The sequence below is a fragment of the Equus caballus genome, chromosome 7 (genome assembly GCF_041296265.1).
Source record: "Equus caballus isolate H_3958 breed thoroughbred chromosome 7, TB-T2T, whole genome shotgun sequence".
NCBI lineage: Eukaryota > Metazoa > Chordata > Mammalia > Perissodactyla > Equidae > Equus > Equus caballus.
The window spans coordinates 3174877-3193053 of NC_091690.1; the positions used below are offsets into that span (position 1 = coordinate 3174877).

Here is an 18177-nt window from a genome sequence, read left to right on the forward strand (position 1 = left end):
CCCCGCCCCCTCGGCGCCCCGCTCCCGCCCCCGGCTTCGCCTCCCGCTGCCGCCGTTGCTGCCGCCGCAGCTTCCCGCGGCCTGGGCCTCCCGCCGCCAGCATGCCGCACGCCTTCAAACCCGGGGACTTGGTGTTCGCCAAGATGAAGGGCTACCCGCACTGGCCGGCCCGGGTGAGGCCGCGCGGGAGATGGGCCAGGCCGTGGGGGGGTGGGACAGTGCGGGCCTCGGGCCTGAGGGGCCCGCACTCCGGGGGTCTGGGGGGACCAGGGCCTGAGGGGCCCGAGCTCCCGGGGTCTGGGGGGACCAGGGCCTGAGGGGCCCGCTCTCTGGGGGTCTGCGGGGACTAGGGCCTGAGGGGCCCGCGCTCCGGTGGTCTGGGGGGACCAGGGCCTGAGGGCCCCGAGCTCCGGGGGTCTGGGGGGACCAGGGTCTGAGGGGCCCGCGCTCTGGGGGTCTGCGGGGATCAGGGCCTGAGGGGCCCGCGCTCCGAGGGTCTGGGGGGACCAGGGCCTGAGAGACCCGCCCTCCAGGACTCTGGGGGGACCAGGGCCTCGGGGACCCGCCCTCCGGGGGTCAGGGGGGACCAGGGCCTGGGGGACTCGCCCTCTGGGGGTCAGGGGGGACCAGGGCCTGGGGGACTCGCCCTTCGGGGGTCTGGGGGGACCAGGGCCTGGGGGACCCGCCCTTCGGGGTCTGGGGAGTCCAGGACCTGGGGGACCCGCATGCCTGGAGGTCTGAGGGTCCTGGGACTGGGGTACCCACACGGGGGTTCAAGGGCCGAGGGATGGGGTTCGCGGGACCTGGGGCCTGAGGGACCAGGGTTCAAGTTGGAGAGAGGTCGGCGGGTTTGAGGGGAACTGAGGGGCGGGATTTGAGGGGACCGTGAAACTAATGGGAGGGGGGTGCTCCAACCTGAAGGGCTTTACTGGGGGGCCAGGAGAAGCCACATTCTGAGGAGCTGGGGGCAGAGAGTCACGTGTGAAGGGGGGCTAGGAGTGAGGGGTGCAGTAAGGGAGGGGGGTTGAGGGTCAAGGCTGAGGGGGCTGGGAGAGGCCAGGGCTGGAAATGGGGCTGGGGGCTTTGTTCACGAGGTCTCTGGAGCTGAACATGCGGGGCTTCAGGGACCAGGGGTTGGAATAAGACTTGTTTGGGGGACCCTGGGGACTGGAGCCCTGTGAAGACCCCCACCGCAACGCCCCCCCCACCCCCAGACCCTGGTGGAGGGAGGCTTGGGGTGGGGTACTGTTCTGTCCAGCTTGAATCCGAGATCAGTGCCACACCGCAGGGGCTCACGCCCCACGGAGAGACATCTAAGGGAGGGGGCTGGGTAAGGCGACTTTGGGGTTCCCCTTTGGAGGGAGCTGGGATCCAGAGGACCCAGATGGTCCGAGGGGTCCGGGTCTGGAGGGCATCGTGAGCCTGGGAGTCCCAGGTCTGCAGAGAGCGGAGATCCAGGCAGTGTCCAGGGCAGGGCCGTGTGGAGGAGGGACCCAGAGGTTATTGTCCTCCCAGGTCTTAGGGCTGAAGTCACCCAGGGCTGAGGTTGGTGGAATATGCATGGTGGGACTGAAGGAATTTAGGGGGGTGGGGGCGGGAGGCCGAGGCAGCAGGAGGGAACAGTGGAAGATGGGGCTTCAATAGAACGAGCACGGGGAGTGCCCAGAGATTTCAGCTCGCTCCCTGCCTGTCGCACCCTCCCTCCCTCTGGAACGAAGGGCATCACAGAGCTGGGGGTTTGGTGGGAGAGGCTCCCACCGGATGCCAGGCTGGGGCTCGGGGACCACCCACTGGGCAGGCCAGGGCTGCTCCCGGAGCGGAACGGCTAGGATGTCTGGGCCTCACGCTCCGAGGCAGGTCCTGGGTGAGGCTGGAGCAGAAGCGGTGCCTGGAACGCTGGCGGGGCTGGTCCACAGAGTGATGGAGTTGGGGATGCTTCTGGCGGGAGCAGGATGCTTAGGCTGGATGCCTGAGGCCCACAGCGCGGCCCGAGGACTTTGGGAGAACCAAGGAAGGAAGCTGGTGGGGGGCGGCGGGAGGATGCCAGGAGCCCTCCAGGCGTTGAAGAGAATAGAAAGGAATTAATGGGGTCCAGGGAACCCGCTCTAACCTGATTGGCTCGTGCTAATTTCTTGGGGGACACGGGAGCGAGGAAACTTTACGGGCACTTCCTTTCTTCCCGGAGTCCCAGCTTCACCCTCTCCTCCGCCCCCCCTCCAGCCAGCTCTCCGAGCCCGGAACATTTCCAAGCACCTGATTGGAAGTGGAGGGGCTGCTGGCCTCCTGTGGGGAGGTGACTGACAGCTGCCGGAGCCCATGGGCCTGTCGGGAGAGGGTGGGACTTCCTGGATGCTCAGGGCCTGGCTCCTGCAGCCCACCCGCCACCCTCTGCATCCTTGGAGCTGCCAGCTGCGGGCTCTGCGAGACCCGCCAGCCATCGCCTCTTTGCGGGAGGGGGTCCGTGGGAGGGTCCTGGGAGTTCCTAGAAGCTGAGCTCGGCCCCGCCCCCTGGCTGCCCAGAGGACCATATTTGGCTTTGCTCAGGTGAAGCCCCTCCTTTGGCGACAGAGCAGTGTGGGGGAGGGGACAGGTGTGCAAGGGGGGTGGGGTGCAGAGAAGAATGCAGGTGCTTGACTGGCAAGTGATGCATCTCCCTAGGTTGAGGGCTCCCCTCCTCCCCACGTGCTTCCCCGCAAGTAACTTGGCTGATTTCTGCGTCAGTGGGTGAAGCCCCCCGCCCCCCTCCCGCCACCCTCTGACCCGCCTCTCCCTGCAGATCGATGACATCGCCGACGGTGCCGTGAAGCCCCCGCCCAACAAATACCCCATCTTCTTCTTCGGTACACACGAAACGTAAGTCTCCCCAGCGGGGGCGCGGTTTCCCCCCATCCCGGTGCCTCCCGGGCTGGCCCGGCTCACCTGGGACCGGCCCGTGGTTCCTTTCTCCAGAGCCTTCCTGGGCCCCAAGGACCTGTTTCCCTACGACAAATGTAAAGACAAATACGGCAAGCCCAACAAGAGGAAAGGCTTCAATGAAGGACTGTGGGAGATCCAGAACAATCCCCACGCCAGCTACAGCGCTCCTCTGGTGAGTTCCCGGGCGCAGAGCCCGCGTCAGGCAGGGCCTCGGCGCTCTGGGGCCCAGTGGGGGCTGCGTCACTCTCTGGGGGGCCGTCCTGGGGGCTTCGGGGAGTCGAGCAGCATCCCTGGCCCCACCCACTCGATGCCAGGAGACCCCCAGGTGTGACACCCACACATACCCGCAGACATGCCCCCGTGTCCTCTGGGCAGGGCAGAGGGGTGTAGGACCCCCTCGGTGAGACCCCCGCTTTAGGGTTAGCCTGCATTTAGAAGTGTTGTTATAGCTCTTACAGAAACTTTCACTTTCTTAAGGAAAAACATTTTTTTCGTCCGTTAACACCCTCTGCCTCCCCCCAGGTTTCAGACTCAAAAAAAAGCCACAGTTCGTAGATGTGAGAGTTCTTGCTCAGGTGGAAAAAAATGCAAGGGGGACAGAGATGACACCTCAGTGGCAAGTCGGTGTCTAGAAAGCTTCAGGGAAAGGAAGGCGTGGAGAAAAGTGGAAGCTGAATTCGTGAAGAATCCAGCCGTGGAGGGCCGCTGGAGGGTGGCAGAGGGGTTCCTCAATCGGGTATTTTGGGGTGCAGGGCAGATGTGGGGAGGCGGGTCGGGCTCTCCGCGCTGCTTGTGCCCACCACTTTGGGGGTTCCTGTGGGAGCCGTGCGGGGCGGGCTAGCCTGCCCTCAGGAGGGGCGGGGTGGGCTCGAGGGTGGCTGGGGGCCAATGGGGCTGACTGCGGGGGCAGAGCTTGACTGTTAGGGACAGAAAGGACCCTGCACGGTCTGGGCAGGGGGCAGACATCGGAGAGGGTCTGGTTCTTGTGAGCAAAGGATTGAGCAGCTCCGTGGTATGGGCACCGCCTGAGAACGCGGGGTCTCCCGAGGGTCTGGGTGTGCCTCTCCTGCAGCTGAGGCCACCGTGGGTCCGGCACAGACTCCTGTGTCGCCACCTGCCACTAGTGCTTGTACTAGGGACCAGGAATCCGAAAGGACTCAGACACAGTCCTTCCCTCCCGGGAGCTCGAAGTCCAGAATCCGGGGTTCGCTCTGCAGATGGCTCTGGAGCGCCAGGCATTTGGCGGGCCCGCTGGAGGGGCCGGGCCCCGGTGAGCGCACGTCGGTGCCGGTCTCCCTCTGTGATGGGTCCCCCTGGTGTGGTGCCCGCCGCCTCTCCGCGGGCTTGCGTGGCCGCGACTTGGGTAAACAGATCGGAAGGTCTGTAAGGTGGCAGAGTTTCCGAGATCCTTTTCTGGCCCCAGCTCCAGCTCTGTTTGGTTACGTCCTAAGCATGTGCCCGCCCGGTGAGTCATGGCGACGTTTAATATTTGCCACACACCCCCAGCTTGCCAAGTAGCACACAGGTGCCTGCCCTGGAGGAACGGAACTTGGAAACGGTGCGGCCTTGACCCTATACCCGCCCCTGACAGCCCCCCAAGGTGAGGATGGCTGTTAGCTAGAGCTGCTCGCTGCCCTTCGGTTCTCTAACCTGGCCGCCCCTCCAAACGGCAGGCGGTTGGGAGCGCAGCTCCCTGGGCCCCTTGATGGGGGGTTTCCCAGTGGAGGCCGGAGGCCTGCGCCCTCGAGGTGTGTCTTCCCGCTCGCGGTCCTCGATGCCTCCGAGGGAGCCGGCCGCAGGCGGCTGTTGCAGGCGCCGCCCCGGGGGACCTCAGCCATCTCTTGGTCCTTCAAGTTTGTCCTTTATTTTGACTTCTCGAGTGGAAATAGAGTCATGGTCCAAAACTGAAAAGGCCCCAGGCACACGCGGTGCGGTCAGTCCTGCCTCCCGGACACTGTTTCGATTTCCTCCCCAGACGGCCACCACTGCCGTTTCCTTCTGTGTCCTTCCAGAATTCCTTGTTCCTGTGAAATCCCGGGTAGCTTTCTTTTTTAAAGCATGGGAGTCCCTCCTTTGCTTTATTCCTCCAACCACATATCTTGATGACGGGTCCACGTCAGCACGCTGAGAACGGCCTCATTCCTTGCGACAGCCTTAACTCAGCAGGTGCTCTCCCCAAGGGTTTACAGCCAGGCCTGTCCCCACGTCCCCTTGCCACTCCAGGAGGTGGGAGGTGGTTCCAGCTGCACACACTAAGCCTGAGAGTGGGCTGGGCAGGTGGCGTCTCTTCCATTTTACAGGTGAGCATACTGAGGCCTCTTTGACCTAGACTGGGGCTTTTCAACATTCGAGGCCGGATCATTCTCTGGGGGGGCCGTCCTGTGGGGTGTTAAGCAGCATCCTTGATCCCCACCCCACGAAGTCAGGAGCATCTCCCCCATCTTGGTAACCAGCATGTCTCTGGACATTGCCACGTGCCCCCCGGGGGACACGTCCCCCCTGGTTGAGAACCATAGACCTGGAAGGATCCGCCTAATGCGCCTCATCACGTGACAGAGGAAGAGGCACCTGTCCAAGGTGCTCAGGCTGGTTGGGGCTGAGCCAGGGCTGAACCCAGGCCTCCCGCCTCCCGCGCCGAAAATCTCTTCCTTCTGGTCGGTGCCTGGAGGAGGGGTCTGGGCTTAGGAGCCCTGCTGTGTGGACGCACGGCCCTGGGTTCGAGTCCCGGCTCTCCACCTTGCTCACCGTGCGCCTGGGGAGTTGAGGTCACCTCTCTGAGCCTCGGTCTCCCCTGCAACAGAGGATCGTGGCAGGACCGGCTTCTCACAGGCTTTTCAGGCGAATCCAGAAGCGGATGGGCATCCGGCACGTGGCACGGTGACACGCAGTCTGTGCTCGGTGGGAGATGGCGGGGGTAATGGGGAAGCAGAGGCCGGCTGGCTTTGCCCTTCGCTTCCCTGCAGGCCCCTCCCGATCCGTCACCGCAGTGGGAGGAAGGTGTGCTGGCGTGTCACTCAGCCGGCCTCGGGAAGGCTGGAGGGGGCCGGCTCTCTGCCTTTGTCCCCGGCTCCTCTCCGTGCGGCTGGCATTCCTGCCCCCCAGACGTCTCTATGTGGCCCAGGGGCCCACAGCCCTTACTGGCAGGCACTTGGATCCCCTGGGCTGGCCCCAGGAGACTCAGAGTCCTGGCTTCATCTACAAGCTCGGTGTGGGGCAGTCACTGACCTCCCCGGAGACTCAGTTTCCCCCATTGTGGAACCTGCCCATTCATCCCGGTCGCCTGACCTGGCTGTTGAGGCACAAATCGGATCACAGCCAGTCAAGAGCTGGCCAGGAGCACAGAGGGGTTTTGATAGGCGGTAGCTGTGTCCAGTGGCCCAGGCAGAGGCCGGGGCAGACACGCTGGCGTCCGGCTTTGTGGCTTAGTCGCTGTGTGGTCCTGAGCTGTCACGCTGCCTCTTCTTATCTGCACGTGGGGATGGCAGCCCCCACCCGGCACACAGACGATAAGCTCGCTGTCTGGCGCGTCGCCCTTAACCAGCGCCGGCTCTCGCCGCTGTGCTGCCACCCACCAGCCGTCCCGTCGTCGCTTCCCCTCTGCGCCGCTGTGCCCCCGAGGGGAGGGGGGATGGCATCTCGCTTCTACTCAGCAGGGACGCTCCCAAGAGAAACAGCGCCCTGGAGGAGAGGGGGCCCGACCCCACTGTCATAGCCTGACTTTTCTCTCCCGCCTTTAGGCTTGGGGCTTGACCTCCTCAGTCTTAACGTTTTAATCTTGTCACACATTACACAGACGCGGCCCTGTCACTGTGCCTCAGGGCCCCTGGTCACAGTGACTCAAGGGAGATGAAGGTGTTCGTGCTGAGTGGGAGGTCCTCTCGACACCTGGTCGCCCTTTCTCTCGCCTGTTCATTAGGGCTTGTGCATGAAGGCTGGGGGGCTCCCACCCGCTCGGGGGGTAGGGCGGGAAGCACACAAGTGCGATGGAGCCAGAGGAACGGCTGGACCCAGTTCCCTCCCGTCCGCTCCCTCCATGGGGCTCCCGGCTCCTGTGTCGCCATCTGGGCCCAGCTCTGGTGCCCGCATGCTCCTGCCGCACTTCCATGCTCTTCCACACCCTTCCACGTGGTGTGCTCGCCTCTGCCTCCGGCCGGCCGTCTGGGGCCCTGTTCCCTCCTGTGGTCACGCGGCTGCACAGACTTCGCCTCTCGTAGCTTCTCGTCCCCATCTCACTCCGTGTGCCCGTCTGGGTGCCCCGGGAGACTCCTCTCGTGGGATCTCGTACACTTCGGGTCCTCCTCGCTTTCTTCTTGGCTGCCGCGCGTGCCCCATTCCCATCCATTGCCCTAACTATAATCGCACCAAGAGAAGGGGCTTTTTTTCTTGGTAGTAGTATTCTTTTTATTTTAGTTGGGGTAAAAGTCACATAACAAAATTCACCATTTTAACCTCTTTAAAGATACACTACAGTGGTTTTTAGTACATTCACAATATTGTGCAGCTATCACCACTCTAATTCCAGAACATTCTGTCACCATACAAAGAAACCTGTTTCCATCAGCAGTCACTCCCATCCTCCCCTCCCCAGCCCCTGGCGCCCACGAGCCCGCTCTCTGTCTGTGGATCGGCCTGTTCTGGATGTTTCTTGTCAATGGGATCACACGCCGTGTGTCCTTCTGTGTCTGCTTCTCTCCCTGAGCGTCGTGTGTGCAAGTCCGTCCACGTGCAGCTGTGTCAGGGCCTCGCTCCTCTTCACGGCTGAATAGTATTCCATTCTGCGCTTTCCCACGTTTTGTTTGTCCATCAGTAGACGGACATTTGGGTTGTCTCCAGAGAATGTGGCTCTTAAAACTCCCAGTCTCTTTCTTTCTTTAAAAAAAAAAATCAGTTATTTAGAGAAGAAGTTCATGAAATAATGAGGTCAGGTTTCTCCCCGGACTCGGGTGGGCTGACTGCCTTGGGAGCCATAGTGGCACCCCATCTCATGCCTGGTTGTAACTGTGTGTACTTGTCTGTCTCCCCATTAGACTGTGAGCCCCCCGTGGGCAGAGACCCTCTCTCACCCGTCTGTAGTCCCCAGCACGGGGCCGAGTGCATAGTAGGTATTCCATCGTGTTGGTTGGATGAGTGAGTGAGGGCTGGATACGACCAGGGTGTGTCCATTTTCCTCCCACAAACATACAGCATCCAGAACAAGTTCCCAAAGGGACCCAAGAAAGCCCGGTGGCCTGACTGTCATTGTGCCATCTGCCTGATGCCCCAGGTCCTCGATAACTCTGCATGATCCGGCCCCGGCCATGCCCCATCCTTTCCTCTGCCGTTTTCTTCTCCTTCACTTTGCTCTGGCCACACCGACCTCTCCTGCATCCAGGGACCTTCCCTCATGCCCTTCCTGCTTTCTGGAATGTTTCTGGCCCCCACTTTGCCACATGCTTGGGATGGCTCCTCAGCTAAGACGTCACGCCCTCCGAGGGTCCCCCCCAGCCGATCACCCACCGCGAAATACTCCCATACTTCGCAGCCACATACCAGTGGTTTCCTTTCTGCCGTCACCACGCTGGGACGTTGATCTGTTTACATGGCTGTATTCAGTCTCTCCCGCTGGACTGCGAGCTCCGCGGGGCCAGGGACCACACCCCCTCACATCTGTGCCCGCCACCTGCCTCGCACACCGCCCGGCAGCCAGCCGCTGCTCACAGACGAGCCAGCACGTGCCTGGCACGGAGGAGGCGCCGGAGAAGTGGGGGCTGTCCTTGTGGCCATTTCTGCGGAGCGGGCATTTTGGGCAAAACAGAAGCAGCCCTGCTGAAAGCTGACGCTCTTCCGGAGGCCCAGTCCTGGGTCAGCGGCCCCCGCATGATAATCACAACAATAGTTACAGGAGCGAACACTGGCGGACCTCTTGCCATGCTCTGGGCCCCTCCTGAGTATGTCACGTACCACTTCTGTCTCATCCTTACCTCAGCCCTTTGAGGCCAAAATGGTGCCATCCCCATGGCTCAGATGTGGAAACTGAGGCCCAGAGAGGCTTAAGTCACTTGCCCAAGATTTGACCTTAAATCTGGCAGCCCTTGAATCCTGGCGCCCTCCACACGTGTCCATCGCACCCTCCTGCCTCAGCTCTCGGGGCTTTCTGTGCCTCAGTTCCCCCATTTGGGAAGCGAGGAGGCTGGACCCTGACATTTGAGACCCCGCCAGTGGGTGCTGTCCTCTGGGTCGCCATCCTGGTTGGGAAAGCCCCCCCCCCAAGCCTAGTGGTGACATGCTGTTTCTGCCCCTCCGCCCCCAGCCGGTGAGTTCCTCCGACAGCGAGGCCCCCGAAGCTGACCCGGCCGGTGGGAGCGAGGACGACGAGGACCGGGGGGTCATGGCCGTTACAGCCGTGACCGCCACAGCCGCCAGCGACAGGATGGAGAGCGACTCGGACTCAGACAAGAGCAGTGACAACAGCGGCCTCAAGCGGAAGGCGCCGGCCTTGAAGGTAGGGGTGGGGTGGGATGCCCTGGCCCTTCCCACTCCCACCCTGAGGTCGCATCCCACAGCCTACTCTCCCGCCCTGCCGCTCTTTCTTATCATGCTTTCTTTTAGAAATTAAAATACCATTCACATGCCGTAAAATTCACCCCTTTAAAATATATAATTCAGTGAAGTTTAGTACATTCACAGAGTTGTGCAGTCATTACCACTAATTCTAGAACATTCCATCACCCCAACAGAAACCCCCTTCCCATTAGCAGTTACCTCCCCCAGCCCCTGGCACCTATGGGCCTGCTCTCTGTCTGTGGATCTGCCTGTTCTGGACGTTTCACGTCAATGGGATCACACGCCACGTGTCCTTCTGTGTCTGCTTCTCTCCCTGAGCGTCGTGTGTTCAGGTCCATCCACGTGCAGCTCTGTCAGGGCGTCACTCCTTTTCACAGCTGTGTAATATTCCAGAGTGTGGGGGGACGTGTGTGTGTGTGCATTTGTTGATGGCCCCTGGGCTGGCTTCCTCTTTGGGCCGTCATAAATCACGCTGCTGTGAACAGGTGGGCACAGGTTTCTGTGTGCACAGGTGTCTTCGGTTCTTATGTATAGATTCTCTTTCCTGCCTCTTTTTTCCTCCTCTGCCCTTTGACTACCAAATATTTGGGTGCAAAATGAAAGGACCAGGTTCTAGGAGCATTTTTTTGTGACTAGAGTAAGGCATTCTTCTTACTATTTTTAAAAATAATATTTGTGGCTCCAATTATAATGGTAAGCCATTCTCGTTGTAGATAAGTTAGAAGATGCAAAAAGCGTAAAGAAGCTAGTCAGAAAATACCCATATTATCCGAGGGGGCCTCTGCACCAAGGACTGGACATCCTGATGTATTTCTCTGTCATCTCGTATGTGCCTCACCCGGGGGTGTGTGTAAAGTACAGAATTGGCCATCACACATCCAGTGTGTGTCTTGCTGTTTTTCTACCCAATATGAGCATTTCCTTGTCATTAAATATTATTTTTTAAGATGGAATTTTCAGTGTTTGAGAAGTAGTCTGTGATGTGGATATTATTAAGATTGTTGAGCATTTAGTTTTTTCCCTCAACTTTTTTTTTTTTTTTTTGGTGAGGAAGATTTGCTCTGAGCTAACATCTGTTGCCAGTCTTCCTCTGTTTTCACTTGAGGAAGATTTGCCCTGAGCTAACATCTGTGCCAATCTTCTATTTTTTGTATGTGGGTTGCCACCACAGCATGTCTGACGAGTGAGTGGTGTAGGTCTGCGCCCGGGATCCAAACCCACGAACCCAGGCTGCTGAAACGGAGCACGCTGGACTTAACCACACACCACGGGGCTGGCCCCTTTCCCCCAACTTTTAATGATGTAGTTGGCATTGTTTTTTAAAAGCCCGTGTAATTTCTGTGTATAGTTGTTGGAGAAGTTCAGTAGAAACCTGTAGAAAACAACCCCCGCCATCCCACCCCCGAGACAGAAACCACTGTTTATGGGTCCGTATGCCAACTTGGCATTAAATAGAGGTTGTCATCACACTTTTTAACCACACTAGGGAAAAACTTTAAAAACCTTTTCACTTGGCGCCCCACCACCCAGCACGTCCTCGCTGTTCCTTTCCCGGTCTGCGGGGGGCTGTGGTTTTCCTGTGGGGCCCACTTTATGCTCTCTCCAGTGAACACTGTTTTGTTGGTGTTTTTCTGTGGATCCACGGACCTGGTCTTTGTAGTTATTCTTCTTAACGGCTCCACAGAAGACCTCTCATCAGGGTTTTCTGACACACCTCGGCCACCAGGTCTTGTGGTCGGAGGTCCAGCCAGGCACTGCCCACCCACCACCCAGGTCGCTCCTGGTCCTGGGGTCACAGGATCTCGCCCTCAGGGTCCCTCCTGACGCCTCTCCTTCGACCCTGGCGTGTGGACGTCAGGAGGGAGGGTCCTGCGTGGGGTCATCTTAGTCCTCGCGATTCCGGCCCTTTTGTCTGGGGCCCAGGCCACATCCCAGCTGGAAATGCTTAACCTGGAACTGCTTCGAGTCGGAACTCAAGTGTGCATGGGAGGCAGAAATGTCCAGCAATTCTGGAGGGTTCCCCGAGCGCCAGGCTTAGGAGTCCCTTGCTCATGGGGATGAGAGGAACACACAGGGCCCCCAACTCACATACTACTCTCCCCGCCGCCGGGCTGGGGTCCCGCCTGCCCCTGTGATGAGGGTGGCGGGGTGCAAGGTCCCTGACCACTCGCCAGCCACTCCGGCCTCCTTTCACGTCTTTGAAAACGCCAAGCTGCCTGCCACCCCAGAGCCTTTGTACTCACCGACTCCTCAGCCGGGAAGCTCCTCCGCCATCTGTCCCGCCGTCGTCCTGCAGGCTTTTCGGCGGCTCCCTCTGACCCCCCTCAAGCATCCTGTCTCCCCCGCAGGGCCCCCTTACTTTCACAGGACTCCCTCTGCTCTCGGGGTTCACTGAGCGCTGTGGGCTCTCCTGCCTAGACGGGAAGTTGCAGGACAGTGGGAGCTTCCTCTCCCATTGGCTTGTCACTCAGTGGAGTTGCTCACTTGGGTGGCCGGAACAGAGGACCACAGGCTGGGGGCTTCACAACAGACCTGTATATTCTCCCGGGGCTGGAGGCTGGAGGCCACGACCCAGGTGTCGGCAGGGCTGGACCCTGCGAGGCCGCTCAGCGTGGTGTGTGGATGCCAGTTCCTCCCTGTGTCCCCTCGTGGTTGTCCCTCTGTGCGTGTCTGCGTCCTCATCTCCTCTTCTTACAAGGACCCAGTCCTGTTGGATCAGGACCCACCCCAATGACCTCATTTTACCCTAATCACCTCTGCAAAGGCCCCTCTCCAAATGCAGCCACATCCCGTGCGCCTGGGGTTTGGCGACACAGTTCAGCCCATCACACCTTGGCCTTGGACAGGGCACGGGTTGGGGAGCCGCTAAGTTAACTGTTGTGACGAGAACCCCCAAGTCTCAGTGGTGACAGAATGGAGGTAGACGGGCTTTGTCACTGAGCAGACGCCCCGGCAAGAAGTAGCTGGTTGTCCCCAGGCAGGGGTCTGTTTCCAGAGCTCATTCTCCATGCTTTCTCTGTTCTTCCTTTGTGAAAATTCCTAAGTCGGCTTCTTTGGGTGGGTGTCACGGACTCCATGAAGCCCTGAAACTGAACTCACGTTGTGGACACGTGTATGGACGTATGTTTTTAAATTTCGTATTGAGGTGAAATTCACATACAACGAACCGCTCTGAAAGGTACGCACAGCGATGGTCTGTCGCACATTTACAGTGTTTTGCAGCCACCAAAACGTGTCCACGTGTCTTTCTGGGGAAAGGATCCCTGGTTTGGCTTTTTCTTTTTTTTTTCCTTTATTGCAGTAAAATATACATAACATGAAATTTACCATTTTAACCATTTTTAAGTGCACAGATCATTGGCACTAGGTACCTTCTCATTGTTGTGCAACCCTCCCCACCATCCGTCTCCAGAACTTTCCATCTTCCCAAACTGAAGCTCTGTCCCCATGAAACACTGACTCCCACCCCTCCCCCAGCCGGTGGCCCCCCATCCACTTTCTGTCTCTGTGGCTGTGGCTCCTCTGGGGACCTCCTGTGAGTGGACCACACAGTGTGTGTCCTTCTGTGTCTGGCTCATGTCACTGAGCATCACGTCTGCAAGCTTCCAGATCCCTGGGTTTTATCAGATTCTCAAAGGGGTGGCCCCCTGCCACCGCCCCCCCCCCCAAAGGTTCCAGAACTACAGCTCGTCCCCCGGCCGGGAGCGCTCAGGCGGGAGATGGCCCTGCCGAGTACGCAGGCTTTCCTGGTGGCTGATCGCTCGCTTGGGCTCCTCCCCTTCCAGATGTCCGTCTCAAAACGAGCTCGAAAGGCCTCCAGCGACCTGGACCAAGGCAGCGTGTCCCCGTCCGACGAGGAGAACTCGGAAAGCTCGTCTGAGTCAGAGAAGACCAGCGACCAGGTGGGCAGGTGGGGGGATGCGCAGGTGGGAGCAGAGGTGGCCAGCCCGTGCAGCCTGCGCTCAGCTCCCTTCTCTCCGCGCAGGACTTCACCCCGGAGAAGAAAGCCGTGGTCCGGGCGCCGCGGCGGGGCCCCCTCGCAGGACGGAAGAAACAGGTACAGGGGCTCTGGGTCCCTGTGCCCGCCTCGGGAGCTTCCCTCCTTGGTCACCTGCCCGCAGCCACAACTGGAGTCGGGTCCTTTTGGACGTGGGTCAGGCAGGGGCCGCCAGCTTCCGCCTGTGCCTTCACGATGGCTCACCCTGTCGCCCCAAGTGCTGTGTGGGCAGAGCACCTCCCTGAGGGGGCTTAGGGCCAGCCTGGAGCACGGGCTGCTGGCAGAGGCACGAGGGAAGCCCTCCGGAGGCGTGGGGGGCGGGAGAGCATGGGTTCCTGTATAGCTGTGTTGTGTGTGGTGTGCCTGTGTACACATGTGCTGTGTTTGTATGTGTGTTATGTGTATTTGTGGGTGTATCAGCGTGTGTGTGGATGCATGAGCATGTGTGTGGTGTGTATGTGTAGGAAGCTGTTATGTACAGGTGTGTACAGTGTATGTGGTGTGTGTGAGTGTGCACATGTATGAGTGTGTGCATGTACACGTGCATGTACATGGATGGTGTAGTGTGGCGTGCACACATGTGTATGCAAGTGTGCGTGTGTATGTGTGTTCTCACGTGTACAGGTGTGTACAGATGTGTGTGCAAGATCAGGGGCATGTGTTCGGATGAGTGTGTTGTGCGTGTGTGGTGTGTGTGCACGTGTATGAGTGGTGTGTGCACGTACATGTGTGCTGTGTATACGTGTGCATGCATGTGTACATGGATGGTGTGTGTGGCATGCGTCCACGTGTATGCAAGTGTGCATGTGGTGTGTGCGTATGTGTTCTCACGTGTACAAGTGTGTATGAGTGTGTGCATGATCGTGGGCATGTGGAGTTCCGATGAGTGTGTGTTGTGCGTGTGGGGGGGGGTGTGTACGCATGTGCATGTGAGTGTGTGCTGTGGGTGCAAGGGAGCCGGGGCGGGGCCCCTGGGTGGCGCAGGCGGGGTTCCCGTCCGGAGCTCGGGTCCCCGGGAGGCCCCGCCGGCCGGGCCTGGGGGAGGCGGCCTGGCGGTGGGTGGGGGCGCCCGGCTGCCCTCCTCTCACCCTCCCGCCCCCCAGAAGGCGCCGTCGGCCTCGGACTCGGACTCCAAAGCGGACTCGGACGCGCCGCAGGGGGAGCCGCCGGCCGTGCCCGCGTCCGCGTCGTCCTCCGCGTCGTCCTCCGCCTCCGACTCCGACTCGGACGTGTCGGTGAAGAAGCCGCCGCGGGGCCGCAAGCCAGGTAGGGGGGCGGGGCGGGGCCGGCGGGGGCCCCCGGGCGGCGGGCGCGGGACGAGGCCGCCCTGCTCTCCCGCAGCCGAGAAGCCGCCCCCGAAGCCGCGCGGGCGCAAGCCGAAGCCGGAGCGGCCGCCGAGCAGCTCGAGCAGCGACAGGTGGGTGCCGGGCCAGGGTGGCCGCGGGCGCGGGCGCGCGCGGGCCCCTCTGACCGGCCCCTCCCGCAGCGACAGCGACGAGGTGGACCGCATCAGCGAGTGGAAGCGGCGGGACGAGGCGCGGCGGCGCGAGCTGGAGGCGCGGCGGCGGCGCGCGCAGGAGGAGGAGCTGCGGCGGCTGCGCGAGCAGGAGCAGGAGGAGAAGGCGCGGCGGCGCGCGCGGCCCGAGCGCGAGCGCGGGGAGGCCCCGGCCGCGGGCAGCGGCGGCAGCAGCGGCGACGCGCCGGGCGACGAGGACGAGCCCGTGCGGAAGCGCGGCCGCCAGGGCCGGGGGCCCCAGTCCTCCTCCGACTCGGAGCCCGAGGCCGAGCTGGACAGAGAGGTGCGGCCCCGGGGCCCGGGCCGGGAGGGTCACTCCGGGTGGGGGGCGACGCCGCGCGGGGGAGGCTCGGCCCCAGGGCCGCCGCTCGGTGCAGCCGTGGACGGGGCACCTGCTGGCTGCCCGCTGAGAGCGCCAAGCTGGGGCTGGAGCAGACACCCTGAGGGGCTGCCCCCGAGGAAGGGAGACAGGTAGTGGACGACAGGAGGACTGGTCATGGGGCGTTCTGTGCTCAGGAGGAGAGCAAAGCGAAGGAGACTGAAGCGTTAGGGGACAGGCTTCCATTGTAAGTAGGGTGGCCCTGAAGGCTTCAGAGGAGAAGGTGCCATTGAAGTAGGGATCTGAATGAAGTGAGAAGTGATCTGGAGGAAAGACGTCCCAGGCAGCAGGCACAGCCCATGCAAAGGCCCTGGGGCAGGACCAGGCCTGGTGTGTGACAGGAACAGCAAGGAGGCCGGTGTGGCTGGAGCAGAGGGAGCGAGGGGGACAGAGGGAGGAGGGAGGGCGGGGAGGGGACAGGGCAGGTCGTGTGGGGCCTGGTGGCCGCAGGGAGGACTCAGGCTTCTCCCCCGAGGGAGGGGGATCCTGGAGGGCTGCGGGCGGAGACTCAGGTGTCCGCAGGTGTCCTCTGGCCCCTATGGCAGAGCAGCTTGTAGGGTGAGTGAGGGGGCAGTTAGGAGGCTGGCAGAGGCGGTGGTGACCATCAGCTACCGTGTGGTCCCCTGAGCCCATCAGCTGCCCAGCCCCCTGACGTTCACAGTCCAGCCTGAACCAGAGTCTGCCTCCCAGGCCCGTCACCTTCTAGCCCAAGCCCAGGACCCCATGTGGGGCGGGAGGCAGGACGACCCCTGTTTTCTCCCCATCGCACTCCCTTTGGTCACAAAGAGGGGACTGAGTTCCCTGCCCCAGGAGGCATTGTGGCCACGGCTTCAAGCCCCTTGGCGGGGGGATGGGGCGGGGCTGCCCCTCGGCTGGGTGGCGGCTTGGACTCCAGCACCCCCAGCTCCTTTCAGGGCCTGAGAAGCTGCTGCCCGGGTATGGACTGGACGCGGGTCCTTCCTGTCCGTCCTGCCCGGTCCGCCAGCCCCCAGCAGCGCGGAGGTGGTGGCAGGAGGGGCCGAGTCTCTGATGGCAGGGCCGGGGTCTGGGGTCAGCCCCTGCTGCCACCGCTCCAGCCCTGCTTTCTCTGGCCGCCGCAGGCGAAGAAGTCGGCTAAGAAGTTGCAGAGCGCGGAGCCCGTGAGGAGAGCCAGCCAGAAGGAGAAGCGAGGGCGGCCCGACGACAAGCCCCGGGCCAGGTCCCCCACTCTGCCCCGCTTCCCCCGGCCCCCTGGGCCCTACCCGTCCTGGTGCCCAGCTTCCGAATTCATTCAGATCCAGTTGAAGTGTCTGTTTCTCGGGGCCCCATCAGGTCGTGTAGGAGCCTCTGATCCAGGGCTGGTCCTTTCCCTAGGCCGGGGTCTCGCCCAGGCGGGGCTGCCCCAGACGACACCGGGCCACATCTGTGGCTGTCACACTGGGGGAGCTCCTGGCATCGGGCAGGTGGGGGCCAGGGATGCTGTTCAACCCTCCGCAGTGCCCAGGACAGCCCTGATGTTCACAGGGCCAAGAGGGAGACCGTCCCCCAGACCAGACGTTTTAAGTCTGAGGCCCGCCGAGGTGGGGGACAGCCCATATCCCTCCCCACGGGGAGCTGGGCAGCCAGACTTGCTGGCCAGGATGTGGGCTTCTGTCATTGATCCGTGTCAGTTCGGAGCACCCTTGAATAACTCATTTGCTGAGTTTCCCATAACTAGATACTAACCCTCAGCCAGGTGTGAAAACAAAGAATTCTGGGATGTCACGTTGTTTGCTCGCAGGAACCAGAGGCAGGGCTGGTGTCTTTGTTCCCCTCGAGTGCCTGCCCTTGGCCAGGTCCCGCGCGGCCTTGACCCCGCCTCCAGGGCCTCCTAGAGGTTTGCTTACGCAGCAGACGTGGGTCCCCTGGCGGGCCCTGGCCCTCAGCGGGGAGGATGTGGTGGCCGCGGCAGGGTGGTCTCGAGGATGATGGGGAGGCGCCCGTTTGAGAGGCATGACTCTCCGCAGGCCTGTGAAGGTGGAGCGAACTCGGAAGCGGTCGGAAGGGTTCCCGCCGGACCGGAAGGTCGAGAAGAAGAAAGGTAAGGCCCGGCTGCCCTGGTCACGGTCTGAGGCCCCCGAGGTGGTGGGGAGGGAGGGCCCCAAGCAGCTGGCTCCTGTCCCTGGGGTGGTGCTCGGGCAGGTCCTCGGCAGGGGTGGGGGTCAGGCCAGCCAGTCCCCATAGCCTGGGCCTCTGTGGCCCTGCTCAGACCCGGGCGGGCTGTTCTCTCCTGGCCCAGAACCTTCTGTGGAGGAGAAGCTTCAGAAGCTGCACAGCGAGATCAAGTTCGCCCTGAAGGTCGACAATCCGGTGAGACGCTTCTCAGGGCCCTGGGGTCACCTCGCAGCTGCCTACCCTGAGCTACCAGTCCGTCTTTGCAGACCCAGGACCCTCGGGGTGCACAGGGTGGGGTCCCTGTTCCTACGTGTGTCCCCCAGCTTGGGGCCAGGCTGGCGTCCTGAGTTGCAGTGCTCGGCGTCCCCACCAGGGGGCGCCACAGGCAGACGCCAAGATCCTTCCATGCCATAGGTCCCTCCGCTTGTCCCCGGGTTCCCCATCGCTCAGCCCTCCCCTGCAGGGAGAGCCCAGGGGTCCTTCCCTGCCCCACTGGGCCCCCAGGACCCCATCAGCCTGCTGCTGCCCTCCTGACTCCCCTCCCACCCCACAGGACGTGAAGAGGTGTCTGAACGCCCTCGCCGAGCTGGGGACCCTGCAGGTGACCTCGCAGATCCTTCAGAAGAACACAGATGTGGTGGCCACATTGAAGAAGGTATGGCACGAGCCCGAGGGGGAAGGGCTGGCCGGCGG

The 18177-nt window shown here is 61.7% G+C and overlaps 1 protein-coding gene across 3 annotated transcripts in view; it reads left to right on the top strand.

Moving 5' to 3' along the window:
• Positions 1-18177, top strand: part of HDGFL2 (HDGF like 2) — a 20128-nt gene continuing 1951 nt past the window's right edge. For 2 of the 3 annotated variants that reach the window (XM_070272527.1, XM_023644452.2), the window contains exons 1-13: positions 1-173; positions 2777-2853; positions 2950-3088; positions 9206-9397; positions 13245-13361; positions 13445-13516; positions 14560-14722; positions 14798-14873; positions 14943-15255; positions 16452-16549; positions 17337-17410; positions 17609-17679; positions 18038-18139. In XM_070272527.1, the coding sequence (XP_070128628.1) occupies positions 102-173; positions 2777-2853; positions 2950-3088; positions 9206-9397; positions 13245-13361; positions 13445-13516; positions 14560-14722; positions 14798-14873; positions 14943-15255; positions 16452-16549; positions 17337-17410; positions 17609-17679; positions 18038-18139 (1566 nt within the window). In that variant the 5' untranslated portion in view covers positions 1-101. The remainder of the gene's footprint in view (positions 174-2776; positions 2854-2949; positions 3089-9205; positions 9398-13244; positions 13362-13444; positions 13517-14559; positions 14723-14797; positions 14874-14942; positions 15256-16451; positions 16550-17336; positions 17411-17608; positions 17680-18037; positions 18140-18177) is intronic. The other variant, XM_070272528.1, reaches the window with a different exon arrangement.